At 32.2% G+C, this 18,051-nt stretch overlaps 2 protein-coding genes across 2 annotated transcripts in view; both read right to left on the bottom strand.

Annotated features, from left to right (window-relative positions):
- LOC127706687 (uncharacterized) overlaps positions 1 to 18,051 on the bottom strand; it is a 399,723-nt gene that overhangs the window by 168,343 nt on the left and 213,329 nt on the right. The gene's annotated exons all lie outside the window — the stretch shown is intronic.
- The window catches only part of LOC127706148 (uncharacterized), a 41,001-nt gene that overhangs the window by 22,385 nt on the left and 565 nt on the right, over positions 1 to 18,051 (bottom strand). The window contains exons 2-5 of the mRNA XM_052210592.1: positions 16,937 to 17,005; positions 15,191 to 15,496; positions 10,766 to 11,128; positions 6,852 to 6,923 (exon numbers count right to left, since the gene is read on the bottom strand). Coding sequence (XP_052066552.1) covers positions 6,852 to 6,923; positions 10,766 to 11,128; positions 15,191 to 15,496; positions 16,937 to 17,005 — 810 coding nt within the window. The remainder of the gene's footprint in view (positions 1 to 6,851; positions 6,924 to 10,765; positions 11,129 to 15,190; positions 15,497 to 16,936; positions 17,006 to 18,051) is intronic.

Raw genomic sequence — 18,051 nt, forward strand, 5'->3', positions numbered from 1 at the left:
TATATTTGCCAATAGGTGAAATATTTGGGTAGTTTCGGTATCAAATGAAAGCTTGGGGACGTGGGATCACTGTAGAACCTCTGTTGAAAGTTTCTTTTGATTAATAAAAAAAGTATATAAAATTATGATAGGGGGGCACATTTGCCCTGTTTTTGATCAGAAGTACCTGGTTATGTACTATAAACTTCCGGGAACCAGTACGCTCTAATATGCAATTAAAGGTATGTTGAATTTTTCAGCACAAGTCAGGATAAGGTATAGTTTTGACATGAAATGACTGCCACTTTATTTGAACTTAAGACAAAGTAGCCATTAGCGCTTGAAATTGCAGACTTTAACATATAAAGCAATGGGGCTGTGAATTATTGGTTTTATTCCTATTACTGAAAGGCATGTGAAATTCCAATTTTAGAAATCATACCCATTACAATGAAAATTGGTCACATTTGTTGCTAGTAATCATGTTATATTAATATTTTCATGTAGCAATTATGTTGGTGTCAAATTACAGCCCTCAAATTGCTACAATAGGATATTTCAGCCTATTTTTGTCATTTAGCATGCATACATTTAAGGCTTCACCTAAATTTAGAATTTTTGCATTATCTAAGACCGAAACCAATGAAACATGTATAATATGACTGGTTTATAGTATAAATATAGCTTTTGTTCAAATTATCTAGTGACTTTTTATTTTTTATTGGGTTTCTTAGTGTATCATATATTTCAAAGGAAATTGGTGTATACTTATAAAGGAATTCCAAAATCTCACTTGAAATGCAATTTATAAACAGTTTAGCAAGTTGTCTAGCTGGGAGATACACACAGTGCTCTTGTTGATCCATGATATAGTGTTTCGACAAAAGTTTTATGTGTTTTTCTATGCTTGAAATAGATTATAGAAGGAAATTAATTAAAGCAGAAGTCAATATAACAAGTTTGGTGCTGTTATGGGTATAGAACCACTAATTTGGGCCCGGTCAGAAAGAACATACAAGAAAGTAGTACATATTTCAAACAAAAATAGTTACTACGCATAGCTGTATATTTGACAATAGGTGAAATATTTGGGTAGTTTTGGTATCAAATGAAAGCTTGGGGACTTGGGATCACTGTAGAACCTCTGTTGAAAGTTTCTTTTGATTAATAAAAAAAGTATATAAAATCATGATAGGGGGGCACATTTGCCCTGTTTTTGATCAGAAGTACCTGGTTATGTACTATAAACTTCCGGGAACCAGTACGCTCTAATATGCAAATAAAGGTATGTTGAATTTTTCAGCACAAGTCAGGATAAGGTATAGTTTTGACATGAAATGACTGCCACTTTATTTGAACTTAAGACAAAGTAGCCATTAGCGCTTGAAATTGCAGACTTTAACATATAAAGCAATGGGGCTGTGAATTATTGGTTTTATTCCTATTACTGAAAGGCATGTGAAATTCCAATTTTAGAAATCATACCCATTACAATGAAAATTGGTCACATTCGTTGCTAGTTATCATGTTATATTAATATTTTCATGTAGCAATTATGTTGGTGTCAAATTACAGCCCTCAAATTGCTACAATAGGATATTTCAGCCTATTTTTGTCATTTAGCATGCATACATTTAAGGCTTCACCTAAATTTAGAATTTTTGCATTATCTAAGACCGAAACCAATGAAACATGTATAATATGACTGGTTTATAGTATAAATATAGCTTTTGGTCAAATTATCTAGTGACTTTTTATTTTTTATTGGGTTTCTTAGTGTATCATATATTTCAAAGGAAATTGGTGTATACTTATAAAGGAATTCCAAAATCTCACTTGAAATGCAATTTATAACCAGTTTAGCAAGTTGTCTAGCTGGGAGATACACACAGTGCTCTTGTTGATCCATGATATAGTGTTTCGACAAAAGTTTTATGTGTTTTTCTATGCTTGAAATAGATTATAGAAGGAAATTAATTAAAGCAGAAGTCAATATAACAAGTTTGGTGCTGTTATAGGTATAGAACCACTAATTTGGGCCCGGTCAGAAAGAACATACAAGAAAGTAGTACATATTTCAAACACAAATAGTTACTACGCATAGCTGTATATTTGACAATAGGTGAAATATTTGGGTAGTTTTGGTATCAAATGAAAGCTTGGGGACTTGGGATCACTGTAGAACCTCTGTTGAAAGTTTCTTTTGATTAATAAAAAAAGTATATAAAATCATGATAGGGGGGCACATTTGCCCTGTTTTTGATCAGAAGTACCTGGTTATGTACTATAAACTTCCGGGAACCAGTACGCTCTAATATGCAATTAAAGGTATGTTGAATTTTTCAGCACAAGTCAGGATAAGGTATAGTTTTGACATGAAATGACTGCCACTTTATTTGAACTTAAGACAAAGTAGCCATTAGCGCTTGAAATTGCAGACTTTAACATATAAAGCAATGGGGCTGTGAATTATTGGTTTTATTCCTATTACTGAAAGGCATGTGAAATTCCAATTTTAGAAATCATACCCATTACAATGAAAATTGGTCACATTTGTTGCTAGTAATCATGTTATATTAATATTTTCATGTAGCAATTATGTTGGTGTCAAATTACAGCCCTCAAATTGCTACAATAGGATATTTCAGCCTATTTTTGTCATTTAGCATGCATACATTTAAGGCTTCACCTAAATTTAGAATTTTTGCATTATCTAAGACCGAAACCAATGAAACATGTATAATATGACTGGTTTATAGTATAAATATAGCTTTTGGTCAAATTATCTAGTGACTTTTTATTTTTTATTGGGTTTCTTAGTGTATCATATATTTCAAAGGAAATTGGTGTATACTTATAAAGGAATTCCAAAATCTCACTTGAAATGCAATTTATAAACAGTTTAGCAAGTTGTCTAGCTGGAAGATACACACAGTGCTCTTGTTGATCCATGATATAGTGTTTCGACAAAAGTTTTATGTGTTTTTCTATGCTTGAAATAGATTATAGAAGGAAATTAATTAAAGCAGAAGTCAATATAACAAGTTTGGTGCTGTTATAGGTATAGAACCACTAATTTGGGCCCGGTCAGAAAGAACATACAAGAAAGTAGTACATATTTCAAACAAAAATAGTTACTACGCATAGCTGTATATTTGACAATAGGTGAAATATTTGGGTAGTTTTGGTATCAAATGAAAGCTTGGGGACTTGGGATCACTGTAGAACCTCTGTTGAAAGTTTCTTTCGATTAATAAAAAAAGTATATAAAATTCTGATAGAGGGGCACATTTGCCCTGTTGTTGATCAGAAGTACCTGGTTATGTACTATAAAACTTCCGGGAACCAGTACGCTCTAATATGCAATTAAAGGTATGTTGAATTTTTCAGCACAAGTCAGGATAAGGTATAGTTTTGACATGAAATGACTGCCACTTTATTTGAACTTAAGACAAAGTAGCCATTAACGCTTGAAATTGCAGAATTTAACATAGAAAGCAATGGGGCTGTGAATTAGTGGTTGTTTTCCTATTACTGAAAGGCATGTGAAATTCCAATTTTAGAAATCATACCCATTACAATGACAATTGGTCATATTTGTTGTTAGTTATCATGTTATATTAAAATTTTCATGTAGCAATTATGTTGGTGTCAAATTACAGCCCTCAAATTGCTACAATAGGGTATTTCAGCCTTTTTTGGTCATTTAGCATGCATACATTTAAGACTTTACCTGAGTTTAAATTTTTGCATTATCTAAGACTGAAACCAATGAAACGTGTATATTATGACTGGTTTATAGTATAAATATAGCTTTTGGTAAAATTATCTAGTGACTTTTTATGTTTTATTGAGTTTCTTAGTGTATCATTTATTTCAAAGGAAATTGGTGTATACTTATAAAGGAATTCCAAAATCTCACTTGAAATGCAATTTATAACCAGTTTAGCAAGTTGTCTAGCTGGGAGATACACACAGTGCTCTTGTTGATCCATGCTTTTACATAAAAGTATAGTTTTTACCAAATTTCCCTCCTTTTTTTAACATGTAGAAAAAGGGGGGACAAAATTTTCAATTATATTTTATGTGTGGACCACTATATTTATATTCAATGAACAATCTCTGATAAAAAAAAGACATTTAGGTAAGAACATTGTTATTTAAGTAGATATTAACAAATAAGAACTGGTAAAAATTGAAAAAGTCTCATATTGATCACTCTTATAATCCATATGGAGTTTTCTTTGTATAAAGCATATGTTACTACCAGTCCAATTTGAGCTTGAATTCAGTGATATAGTGTTTCGACAAAAACTTTATGTGTTTTTCTATGCTAGAAATAACTTATAGAAGGAAATTAAGTAAAGCAGAAGTCAATATAACAAGTTTTGTGCTCTAATTCGGGCCCGTCAGAAAGAACATACAAGAAAGAAGTACATATTTTGAACAAAAATAGTTCCTACGCATAGCTGTATCTTTGTCAGTAGGTGAAATATTTGGGTAGTTTTGGTATCAAATGAAAGCTTGGGGATTTGGGATCTCTGTAGAACCTCTGTTGAAAGTTTTTTTTGATTAATAAAAAAAGTATATAAAATTATAATAGGAGGTGACATTTGCCCTGTTGTTAATCAGAAGTACCTGTTTTTGTACTATAAAACTTCCGGGAACCAGTACGCTCTAATATGCAATTAAAGGTATGTTGAATTTTTCAGCAGAAGTCAGGATAAGGTATAGTTTTGACATGAAATGACTGCCACTTTATTTGATCTTAAAGTGGCACTAGCTACGAGATATATAAAAAATCTTAAGTATGATTTTGTTTTGTTCAATCATTAATGAAAGTGAAATAGTGAAATAATAATTCGCTTTTAGCAGCCAGTATGGTTCAATTTTGTCAAATTAGGCTAAGAAACATTGATGATGAATTATTCACTTGCAAGTGAATAATTCGACCTCATGGAATCCGTATTCATGTGAACTTCAATTTAACCCCTTACCTAGAGATGGATAACGCATTAAGCGTGTGTGTTAGGTTATTTAAAGGGAAAGAATGTAAACATTGAAAGTGAAACAAAGGTAAATCATTTGATTGACTGATTCGATCCACAAAAAATCATTCTTGTACAGGTGAAAACGATGATTAATATATATTTTTAATCTATTATATGAAAATAAACAGACCTAGAAAAACCCAATTGCACGAGTTGGGTTTCTATTTATATCTATGTTTATGTTTATATCGCTTATATGACCATCGGATGTCTTCCGACGTCAACTCAATAGTTAATTAGATGGCATCAAGACTAAAATACACACGAAACAAAGCTACATATTATCTATCCCATGCCCTGTACATTGTTTATATTAGACTTTTTTATAATTTGGATAAATGTTTTACATGGTTATAAATCGAATATGAGAATTTGAGTCAAATCGGTGAACATGAATTTGACAGCTAGTGCCCCTTTAACGTGTTTAAGACAAAGTAGCCATTAATGCTTGAAATTGCAGAATTTAACATAGAAAGCAATGGGGCTGTGAATTAGTGGTTTTATTCGTATTACTTAAAGGCATGTAAAATTCCAATTTTAGAAATCATACCCATTACAATGAAAATTGGTCACATTTGTTGTTAGTAATCATGTTATATTAATATTTATATATAACAATTATGTTGGTGTCAAATTACAGCCCTCAAATTGCTACAATAGGATATTGCAGCCTTTTTTGGTCATTTAGCATGCATACATTTAAGACTTTACCTGAAGTTTAAATTTTTGCATTATCTAAGACTGAAACCAATGAAACATGTATATTATGACTGGTTTATAGTATAAATATAGCTTTGAGTCAAATTATCTAGTGACTTTTTATGTTTTATTGGGTTTCTTAGTGTATCATTTATTTCAAAGGAAATTGGTGTATACTTATATAGAAATTCCAAAATCTCACTTGAAATGCAATTTACAACCAATTTAGCAAGTTTTCTAGCTGGGAGATGCATACATTGTTCTTGTTGATCCATGTTTTTACAAAAAAGTATGGTTTTTACCAAATTTCCCTCCTTTTTTCAACATGTAGAAAAAAGGGGGACGAAATTGTTAATTATATTTTATGTGTGGACCACTATATTTATATTCAATGAACAATCTCTGATAAAAATAAGACATATAGGTAAAACATTGTTATTTAAGTAGATATTAACAAATAAGAACTTATAAAAATTGAAAAAGTCTCATATTGTTCACTTTTATAATTCATATGGATTTTTCTTTGTTTAAAGCATATGTTACTACCAGTCCAATTTTAGCTTGAATTTAGTGATATAGTGTTTCGACAAAAGCTTTATGTGTTTTTCTATGCTTGAAATAGATTAAAGAAGGAAATAAAGTAAAGCAGAAGTCAATATAACAAGTTTGGTGCTGTTTAGTTCAATTGGTGAGTTCTGGAACCAAATTTTTGTTTAACAAATGCAAACTGGAGACATCTGAAAAAAACTTAAATCGGTTTGTAGTGACCTGGATACTGCACCTGCCATGTGTTGTTATCGCTTTAAGGATTTTTGATATCATGCAAGTTCATGCATAGTTCTATAAGTTTTGCAATATGACAATTAGAATGTATGGGTACACGCTATTGGATGCACTATAAGTCAATGGATGGAGTGCTTCATCAATCAAGAAAATATCAACGGAAAAGTCAGGTAATTCCTACTATGTTTTTGTGAAACTTGGCCAATATATGTTTTCGAATTTGCAATTGGGGTATATTTTCATATATATGAATAACAGTAATGTGTTGATTTGGGTATATGACGTCACTTATTTCAACACATACAAAACATTTAAGATATCATTTAATTCGGTTATAACCTGATTTGGTCTCTCCTTTGTTAACGTCTGCAGCCTTGATTATTGTTGTAGTTGTTGTCATGTTGAAAAATTCTGTAAAGGTACACATAATTATGTTACTCATCACACATTTTACAAACTTTTATGTAAAAAAAACGTTTTCAATATATACGATTACTTACTAATAGGTTTAGGTAATTATGGTTTACAAATGTTCAACACAAATCTTTAGTTGTTTGAATGACACATAGACGAGAATAAAAAAAACTTTAGTAAGAGTAGATACGTTTTACGTGAGATTATTGACGAATTAAAAAAAGATCATATTTCAAGATAAAGTCTTTTTTAAAGAATATTTCAGAATAATAATTCCCGTATATTGATTAACCCAAATTATTTAACAGGCTTTCAAAATTGATTTGTGTACGATTGATAAATTGTGAAATGATACAAGCAATTTCTGCAAAATACAAAGGAAATACAAAAAGTGGTTATTCTTTTCCTAATACATGATTTCCTCACTATGAGATACGAATAAATTTTGATAACTCTTGAATTGAATATGAAATACGTTTGTTGCGTTAGTTTTTGAAAAAAAAACTTCATGCGTCCGAAGTGCTTTTCTGGATTGACCGAAATAAACTACGCCGAAAACAAAAACCAAATATTAGAAAGCCAAAGATGCGTAAATAAGCTGCAACAGTAGGAGCTAAAAGACTAAAAAATTACCTAAACATAAAAGCCGAATTCATTTTAGATCAGGGTTGGCTGTGGGAGTCGAAACCTTAGTTCGATATAATTTTAAATTCATGAAAACGTATCTTAGATACATATACAGTTCACAAGGAGCGTTTTCGACCCAGTGCTCGTAATTTATAAATTCCGTGTGTCCGAAGAGCCTTTCATGATAAACATTCATCAGGAATACTCAGACCTAAACATTTGAAAGTCAGGGATGTGAAATGACGCTGCAACCTTATGAGCTATTTGACAAAAAGGAACCCAAAGATATTATATTCATCTAAGGTAAACTTTGCCTGAGGGAGCTGGAACCTTTGTTTCTTCATAATTTCTACATTTATGAACTGAGAATTTTAAATAGGTATATGATATAACAAACCACTAGATGCAGTGTCGACTCAGTGAAACTAAAAGGTTAGTGTGGGTTGTCCGTACTATGCCACCTGCTTATTATGCCTTTAACAAATGCATGACAATAATAGGTTCAAATCGGAGACACCACCCTCATATCGAAAACACTGAGAGGTTTACTTTACGAGAATGAGCTAAAAGAACCTAACAATAGGGAAGAAAAATTCGTATATACTTGTTTTTAAAAAAAGGTAATAAAAAAAAAACGGGCAGATCTAAAAAAAAAAACAAACCCCAATTTCGTTGAATACGGGAAAGGTGTCCATACAGTGCGCTGATGTTTTGTAAGTTCTGTTAAAATGTTAGTATGTAGGATCAGACACGACCATGACTTAACAGACTTTGCAATCAAACTAGATGGAGAAACTTACACATTAAAAATCGATCAACTAGCAGATTTTACATAAATACAAAAGCAAGCTCCTAATATGATTGAAAAATTTGAATAACTTTTATGATTTAGGTTGAAAAAAATACCAAAGCATCGCAACGAAATGTAAGAAAACATTAACTGGACAGAGTAACAGGACAAAAGTCTAGGTCTACATTTTGGTCGTCATTAACGAATAGTGTTAAAAATTAAATGCGGAAGAACTGTAAGGAAATTTGGGAACAATTAATTAGAGATGAAAAAACCAAGAAACATTTACCTACATTTATAAGTTCTTAACTACTTCCGACATTACAGTTTCGGTGTCAATCTCAGCAATAGATAAGGTGTGTTTACACAAGTTTAAAATAATTATATATGATATGTATCTTTATGGGATACTAAAACTGAAAAATCAGGCTCTGCAGTAAGCTATGAAAATTGAAAATAAAATATAAAAATACATTGAATCTATAACAATTAGCCTGATTAATAGATTAACTAAAGAGACATTTCTAAACTGCAGTGATATCAAAATTTTATTTAGAATGTCTTTGATAAGACTTTTTTTCTTTTTCAAATGAACCTGCATAGTGGTAATTCCATACAAGCTTGCTGTTCGGTGTGAGCCAATGCTCCGTGTTGAAGGCCGTACTTTGACCTATAATGGTTTACTTTTACAAATTGTGACTGGGATGGAGAGTTGTCTCATTAGCACTCATACCGCATTTTCTTATATCTATAAGATATAAAAGAATTACCGGATTTTTATCTTGATATACTTGTTACATTGATCAACAATAAGAATGACGTTTTCTTTATCCAAATAACTACACACTAATCCGCCAACAAGTGTTTTGGGGTAGTTAGTTTTATCAAATTTCAGAAAAATCTATATTATTCTAAGACCTGAAGGATAACAGCATCATATGCTCAAACGATATAATGGATCAAAATGAAAATATTTCAGAAAATTTTATGAGACAAAAGCTAGAGAAAACAAGTTTGCTGAATTCTATAATCAAAAAAAATCAAATCGAATTCCAAAACAGTGGTTTCAATCAATCATCTGAAAAAATAATGTCAGAAATAAACTCCTGCACTAGATTCTATTCTTCCAAAAAATCATTAATTGAAATGATGGAAAATTTGTCTTGACTAAGATTGAAATCACAATTACTTTTTAGACGATTATGAACATTCTTTTAATTACTTTTCATGTTTCGGTTAATTTTATGGAGAAATATCTGAACAGTTGAAAAACGTTACTTTTGGCAAAAACGTTTTAATTTTGCAAAATTTAAATAAGGGTGACAGAAAAAAAAAACGATGTACATATCATACATTAGTCGTCTACTAAATAATAGTCTGTTTGCCAATTCCCGCAATTGACTCTGTAATTAGAGATGCCCTTTTTAGTTGTCTCCCTTAGAAGGGAAATATGTTTTTATTGACAATGGAGAGATAGCAGAAAGGGCAAATTATATATCGGACGCATGAAATTTATAACGTGTTGTTTTCATTTTTTTACAGCATTGGGTCGATACCTCTGCTGGTGGACTATCAGTCCCCGAGGGTATCATATGCTCAGTAGTCAGTACTTCGTTACTGACATGATTTATAACAAACCTTTTTAAAATTGTCCGTTAATTAATTTTGAAATTGTTAGAAACTAAGGTTTCAACTCCTTCAGGCAAAGTTGACCTTAGATGGATTTGGCTGTTTTTTTTAGGTCCATTTTAGTGATATAGCTCTTCAACTGAGCGTTCCTGATGAAGGTAAATCGAGGAAAGCGCTTCGGACGCATGAAATTTTTAACGTGTTGTTTTCATTTTTTATCTGTGCGTAATGTGTGTAACCTTTAAATTTTTCAAATCTTTTAATTACATTTAATTTGTTGTTAAGCCAAATACTTTTGATATCAGAAGTTATTTTTCACTAAAAGTTTGTTAAAATGCCGATATATCACTTTCAACTTATCATGCTTTGCGTGGGCAAAATCCAATTTTGTCTGGTATAGAACCAGTTTACGATTGACAAAGGGAAGTAATTTGTTTAAAAAGTGTGTACTAACAGCATCAAATCGGTAATTGGCAAATGGACTATTCACTAGTCAATTATTGCGGAAATACAGGAATTAGATGGAAAGAGGTATTTCACTTCCAGTTTTATAGTAACATTATATATGAAGGTAACAAGTTGATAAATGACGTCTTAAGTTAACCCCTTAGCTTAATTGACTAATTGATGAAAGTTGTAGTTCAATCGTGAAAATTGGAACACTTTATAAAAAAAAAAAGTTCTATTGCAAGACAAAGATACTTCCCCTAATGACCTAATGACATTCATAAAACCTTGCCTGAACGTTATAAGAAGTAAATCAAATTGGTAACAAGACACATGCATGAATTACCTGTTCCGTTGAAAAATATAGACGCTAGTTTTAAGAAGACAGATCCTTTGTCTTTGTCTGTAAACTGCATGCTACAAGTGTACAAAGTTCCATTCTCGTTTTTATTTACGGGGAATATACGTATAAACTCGTTTCCAGAATTACTGCAAACACATTCATTTGGATGACAATTTCCTTTTATATGCATGCATGTTCCAGTGTCTTTGCTGAATGTAATGGTATCCACAGACTGTTGGTTAATAAGAAACTCTGCATTATTGCCGTATGGCTCTCGGCATGAGAAACATACCAGTTTTACTTTTGAGCTATTATAATTGTTAATAAATTTGCCAACTAATTGAATACTGGTAGCACTGACAATACCTGTAAACGAAATATATCTTTAATTAATAGCATTGTATTTATTGATCATGAATTATTTAGCTGTGCGTATAATAAGAATTTTCACCTTAGAAATTACAGTTGAATGGGGATTGGAGCGCCTTTCGATGAATTTTTTAACCATAGGAGAGATATATTTCAGGAAAATGGTTAGATTTACATGTACTCTTGTGGTGACATATTTATTAGTATCATACATAAACCAGTGTAAAAACAAGGACAACACCTATCAATAACTTTCACGAACGATATTACGACAAACTGATGTCATATCCATATATCTCAACTTTTACTCTAAATGAAATTGCCGATTTATATAAGAGCACTGCTCTTGTTTCCTAATTCCAATTTTTGAATCGCGTGTATACTTTGTATTTATTTACTTTTGTAGCTATACATATCGAATTCCTAAATACAATGTGTTTACATTCTCTACTCTACATGCATATATCAGACATGATGTTTAATGACTTAAAACAATTATATGTATGGTACTGCAAATATCTTTGATGCAAGCAAGGTTATGACGTCACTTGCTAAGTGCACACAATTGGTGATAGCACGAGATAAACCTTCATCAATATCTTTTCTTCTGTAGCTTGTTTTTTTTATGTTATCGCGAAGTTCTTGCAATCGCTTTTTCACAGTAGCATTAGTGGAGCAAATCCGCTTTATTCTGATGGCTTGGCTGTAAGAAATGCTGTTGGGACAATGCTTTGGATGACAACTCCGGGAAGAAGGATAGTGATGTTAGTCTGTGGGTTTGCAATACTGTAAATATGATTCCACCCTTCAATTGTTTAGCATTGTCAAGAAATATGATCTTACAGCCAAATATAAGTGATGTTTTTTTGGGATTGGCGTTGTTAGCATGTTGAATAAACACATTAAGTTCTTGTTCAGTTTTATCCCACTTCAGGTAAATATCGCCAATGAATCAGAACAAAGCAAGCGGTTGATAAAGAGAAGAGTAATAATTGAAAATTTGCATACGACAGGACCATCTTTGTTCCATTGCTGTTCAATTAACCCGTAGATCGTGTTCACCATTAAATGTAAAGTGATTGCATTTCAATACCAAAGACGCTGGACTAAAATTTCATTTGGTGGGAATAATGTGCTGCGAGGATTTTAGACCTCTCTACAATAACACCTTCGTATGGAATACTATAATAGAAAGATATTACATCTAGCGAGCAAATGATGGTGTCAGGTTGGAAAGGGTACAAGGATTCAATTTTCAAAAGATAATGTGTTGTGGCTTGTATGTAGGATGGTATATTTTCTACGTTTGGGCTTAAATGAAAATGAATACATTCTAATATTTTCTCTGTAGGGTGATCATTGGCTATTACTATAGGATACTTGACTTTGTGTATTTTGGACAGAAAATGGAAACGTCCCGGCTTTTGATTTTTCATGTTCTTTGTATTATAATGTGTCTTCATCTATATGACCATGTTTATACATGATTTTCAAGTCTGTGGTAATCTTTTTGTTGAATTTAGAAGCTGTGGCAGAGTTGAATTTCTTATGAAATCTTTCATCAGAAAGTTGACGTTCTGCCTCTTGAATATAATCACATTTCTCCGCAACTCTGCCTTTATCTGCTGGTTTTATCATTACATCGTTTCTGTTTTTAAGGAACTACACAGCTTCAATTTCCTCTCACGATTAATTGTTGAATGTTTGGGAAGTGGACGGATGTGTTATGTCGGATTTAATTTTGTCAATAGTAAGAATCCATGAACTTCTTTTCCTGAATCTTGGAATTTCAACATCTTGTATTTCTTGAGTTGAGATAATTTATGTACATTTTAAAATTTTGATGATGTTTTGTTCACCACTTTTTAGGCGGATATCAAATGTATTTAATGTATATAAATATATATATAATTCGTCTAAACAACAGCCCAACAATGTTAGATCTGTAAATTTGCGGAAGCAAATTTTTTGTTCTTCCCTGGCCGGGATTCGAACTCATGCTACTGAGATATCGTGGCACCAAATCGCCTTGCACTGTGTCCGACGCGCTAGAACACGCGACCACCTAGGCTCTATATAATAAAGCTTTTGGTGGCCGGGTGTTACCTTTCTTCGTCAGTTTTTATCTAGCGTCGTAACATAGTACATGATATATAAGGCATGAAGATGGAATTGTTACAGATCAGCTGAATTATCTATAGTAAAGGATCCTACAAATTAATGTAAGATGCAGTCACAGAAATAATTATATTATAAGTACGTCTGAACCAGTGACGAATCTACAACAGAGTCGTCACTGGTTCAGACGTACTTATAATATAAATATATATATATATATGTAGGACTCTAAAGTGCGATGGGGATGCTAAAGTGCGATGGTCACGCTAAAGTGCGATGGTCTGCGCTTAAGTGCGATGCCTTCATACGCTAAAGTCCGATGGTCCGCGAAAGTATAGACATAAGAAACGTAGTTGGATTATGACGTTAACAGTCGTTTATACAAACCAAAAATGAATATGCCGGGAAATAAATTAAGAATATTTGATTAACAACTTTTCAATCAAATGTCCATGACTTAATTTCAGACCCCACCGTGCTTTGTCGGCTGAAGCAAATGTGTTTTTTTGGGGTGCTGGAAGAAGGACTTGTGTACTGCAGTCGGCCATTTTACTATATAGATACAAAATAGTATACGCATAGGTATCCTGTATCCTGCTTCTATTGGAAGCGAACAGATACATTTAAATCATATGATTTGTTTACGTTGCAGTTTACTTTGCTGTCCCCATTAAAATATTGTCAGTCGATTTTATTGAAAAGTAACGTCGGTAAAATAAAGGTACATGTTTTTTAAGCGTAAATTATAAATTGTCGGCTAAAACACAGCTTGTTCAGTGTAGGAAAATATGACATGTATTTGTGAAAAAGGAGAAAGCTCGGCGAATATCGCATTTTTCTCGCATTTAAGCTTGAAGCCTTGTATCAATAAATGCTAACTTACTTATTCCGACAATGAACGCATTTTGTATTTGTAATTTACAATGACGACTGTAAACTTATTGATAGACTTTTGGAGCGGCAAGCTACACCAATTATCCAAATACTTAATACGAAAGAAATTGTTAAAAAATCATTTTACAAGAAATACAGTATTTTGTGACACATAAATTACCTTTTTAGCAATGATTACATGGTCGGTCTTCTAAATTTAGAAACAATCACTTTAGCCCACCGGTCAATCATAAAGCCTATTACATATGTTATACCTTAGCATACTAGCTTTTGCAAAAAGACTTGTTTTTAACATCCATGCACTTTACTAAATGTTTTAAGCCCTCGAACCTTACCCTATTGTTCCATCTCACTTAAGCGTGATATACCATCGTACATTAGCAAACTAGCAATCATCGCACTTTAGCGTGAGACACCATCGTACTTTAGCGTAGACCATCGCACTTTAGCGTGACCATCGCACTTTAGAGTACCATCGCACTTCAGAGTCCTACATATATATACAAGTCTAAATTGAAAACAACGTTCAAACCTATGATAGCGTTGGATAAAAATCGCAATTTTTATACATGTGCATGCAAACCAAAGTTCTTGGTGGAGGGGTCTAAATACAGCACAAACAACATTTTTCAAAAGACTAAAAAAGTGGAAAAGTATATTTTAACAAAACGTACATTGGTGAATGACAACACGGACTACAAATTATCGTATCCACACGATCTACGCTGTATCATTTCATATTCATATGGATAAAAGGATAAAGAGAGATATGGGTTAACGTCAATGAGACAGCAACCAAACAACAAAGATAACAAAAAATATATATAGACGGCAACATAAAGTCTTCAATAATAAGCAGCTGTTTATACAATATGTCAAGCTCTTAATCGAAAATCTTTTTTTGTAAAGTAGGACCAATTTACACAACATTTTCCAACTAACGAAAACTTTCAGATGTGACGTACAACAACTTCTGACGGTGTTTCTTACTTGGGACAAACACATAATTTGTATGAAATTTGTGTAGATTACATATCGTTAACTGACCTTTGGAAACAGCAACCTCTGTTTGATATGTCTCATCTCCCTGACAGCACATCCATTTTCCATCCACATTCGTTTCTGGTAATATGTCTACTGTGAAGATGATTTCTTCTATATTGGCCTGATTAACATTCAAATGTTTTGACCTTCGGTTGTAAAATTCGTCATTAAAATAAAAATCTGCATACTTTTTTCCATGAGTATCAAATAACGTCACTGGCTTAGAAACATCTGCAATTCTACAAATAAATCTCAAGAGATGGTGTTCCTTTTCCCATGACAAACACGAAGGATAAGTGTTGATTAACCCTATGAAAAAAAAACCAATAAAACATCGAGTACAACACATTAATTTTAGAGTAAAATACAATTTTATTAGTTATTTCAATCTATATTGATACTTTATTTAGTCTTCTGGCCCCTTTATTTAACAATATTAAAATGTGACAATAAAATCGAACTTAGTTTAAGAAATTGTGAATAATAAATGATCGGTTTGCAGGCATTCCTTTAGGATTCAAAAGGTAACAAAAGAAACACTAAATAGTTTTTCCTTTTAACTTGAGGAGCGTGAAGTATCACACCCCACATGTATATTCGTTGTTCGAAAACACAGTGCTAATAAACATTTAACTTGCAATCCGGGTTTATGTTAGTCGATCAGTTTGAAGCATCAGTAGTTTAATCATTTAAGAAGATACAAATCAAGGTAAAAAACCTAAATTTGAGAGAATCCCATGAAGCTCCTAAAGCAACGAATCTTGGTACGACAGGGTAACCATATCATGCTATGTATGTATCACCCGTCATGCGAACCCGCAATGGGCAAACATGTCACAATCGGGTATAAGACACAGTCATTCATTTTACAGATTAGACGACTATTTTTGTATTCAAAGATCTAAGACCGCGAAAACATGATTTAAGATATAAAACACAAAGTATCGGTCAACCAATTCGTGATGGTGACCGTAAGTGATGTGCAGTATCGATTGTATTCTTTTTCCTTCATAACTCTCGGATCAATGTTTTATGTAAGGGGCACACCCCTTTGACGAAAATCCGTATAGTGGTAACAAGCACCAGCGTAATACCAGTAACGTATTACTTGAGACATGTAAACGTTTTACGATAGGGTAGAAGTTATGTAATGGTGAGAAATTAGAAGTTGGCAATTGATGAGTTGACACTTGAATAGTTGTAATCATCACGTTTTCCATAGATTAAATTATCTAGTGTCGGAAGTTTCATTAATCCAAATTTCACTGCAATATATGAGATGCAAGTACTAAATAGAAAAGGGTTTTTGATTAACAGGACATCGCCAATATATCTAAAAATGAAATTAAAGATCTTTGCCAGATGCTTTTTCTGTTAGCTTTTGAGAAGGTTCTGTTTAAGATCCCTTAATTTTCAGATTGAAAATAACAGATGAGTGAGATCATACCTCTTAACTATTTAATCCATTTACTACTTGATTTTAACAGTTTAATTTCTTATCATATATAAAAATAATTTGAAGGTATTTGTTTCTTATATCCCCTCATCTTAATTCACAAGTAAGGCAGTCTATTTTGTCTACATCAAACTAATATATATGTATGCATATGTGTGTCTTTGAATTTATTAGAGATACAAAGGAAAAGGCTCACAAGCAAGATTTTTACTACCACATAACATTCATGAATGCTGCATAACATATTTGTACGAATCTATGTAATCGTCAATTTAAAGACGGGTTTTACTTACCGCTTAAATGGATTATTAGCCATATAATCGTTGCACATGACTGCATATTATGATATAATGTCGATTGGTCTGAAATAAAATACTCTTGTTCAAAATTGTTAACAATTACGATATACATTTCATCACAGTCTTTTCATTAATCTTGCAATTGAATAGCCCTTGTACCGTAGAACGACATTTAGCCAGCTGCGGATTAAAGGCATTGCTCAATTAACGGAAGCCTTAGTTTAGCATAACATTGTTAGCAGCGGAGTCTTTCAAAAGAGTGCGTACATTATATTGCTTTTTTCAGGATTTGGTGAAGTGAACTGAAAACATATCATGTAGTGATATTCTTTGATAAAAACTAAGAAAGGGATGTTGTTTTCAATTCCACTATGAAAGAATAAATATTTTCGAGTGCAAAATGTATATCTTCAGTGTTAAAGACTTTAATGTTTACTGTTGCTCCGTCCCACTACATTTAAATGTTGATACACTGCCAAATCATTCATTGATTACGTTATTTCTAAATACTGTTATCTAGTTTAATACCGTTATTTAAATCAGTAATATTACTCAACTTAAATGTATATGTGTATCATGTTTTATGAAGCTCAAACGACATTGCTTTATACAGTGATTTTTTTCTAAACCCTTTTATTGAGAAACAAATGTATGTGCCAGTGTTACATCTTTTCTATATGTAATTTTGTACATTTAGAGCACTTTTTATATCAATATTATTATTTCTGCAATAACTGAAACATACCGTAACTTGTGAGCAATTTTCATTTACATAAAATGTGCTTTTGTTAGTTATTTAATTGTCCGACCGTATGAGATCCTAATCGGACGTAAAGGTCGTTCACAACGCAGGTGTATTTTATAATTTTGATATCATAATATAACCATTGCCTCAGATATAACATTCAAAAACAGAAATTGAAAAGGAAAAGATGTCTGAATTATAGATATTGCGCTGGCGTTTGTTTAGAAGTAAATAATCCTGTTTTTGTAGTACAAATGTTTATTTCACGTCAACAGAGTTGAGGGTGCCAACTAGGAAACCATCTGCATTCATATTGTGTATGAAATTGTACAATATTCAAATGCAGAGATGTAGTATTGTTGTC

Source organism: Mytilus californianus, unplaced genomic scaffold (genome assembly GCF_021869535.1).
Source record: "Mytilus californianus isolate M0D057914Y unplaced genomic scaffold, xbMytCali1.0.p SCAF_6, whole genome shotgun sequence".
Taxonomy (NCBI): domain Eukaryota; kingdom Metazoa; phylum Mollusca; class Bivalvia; order Mytilida; family Mytilidae; genus Mytilus; species Mytilus californianus.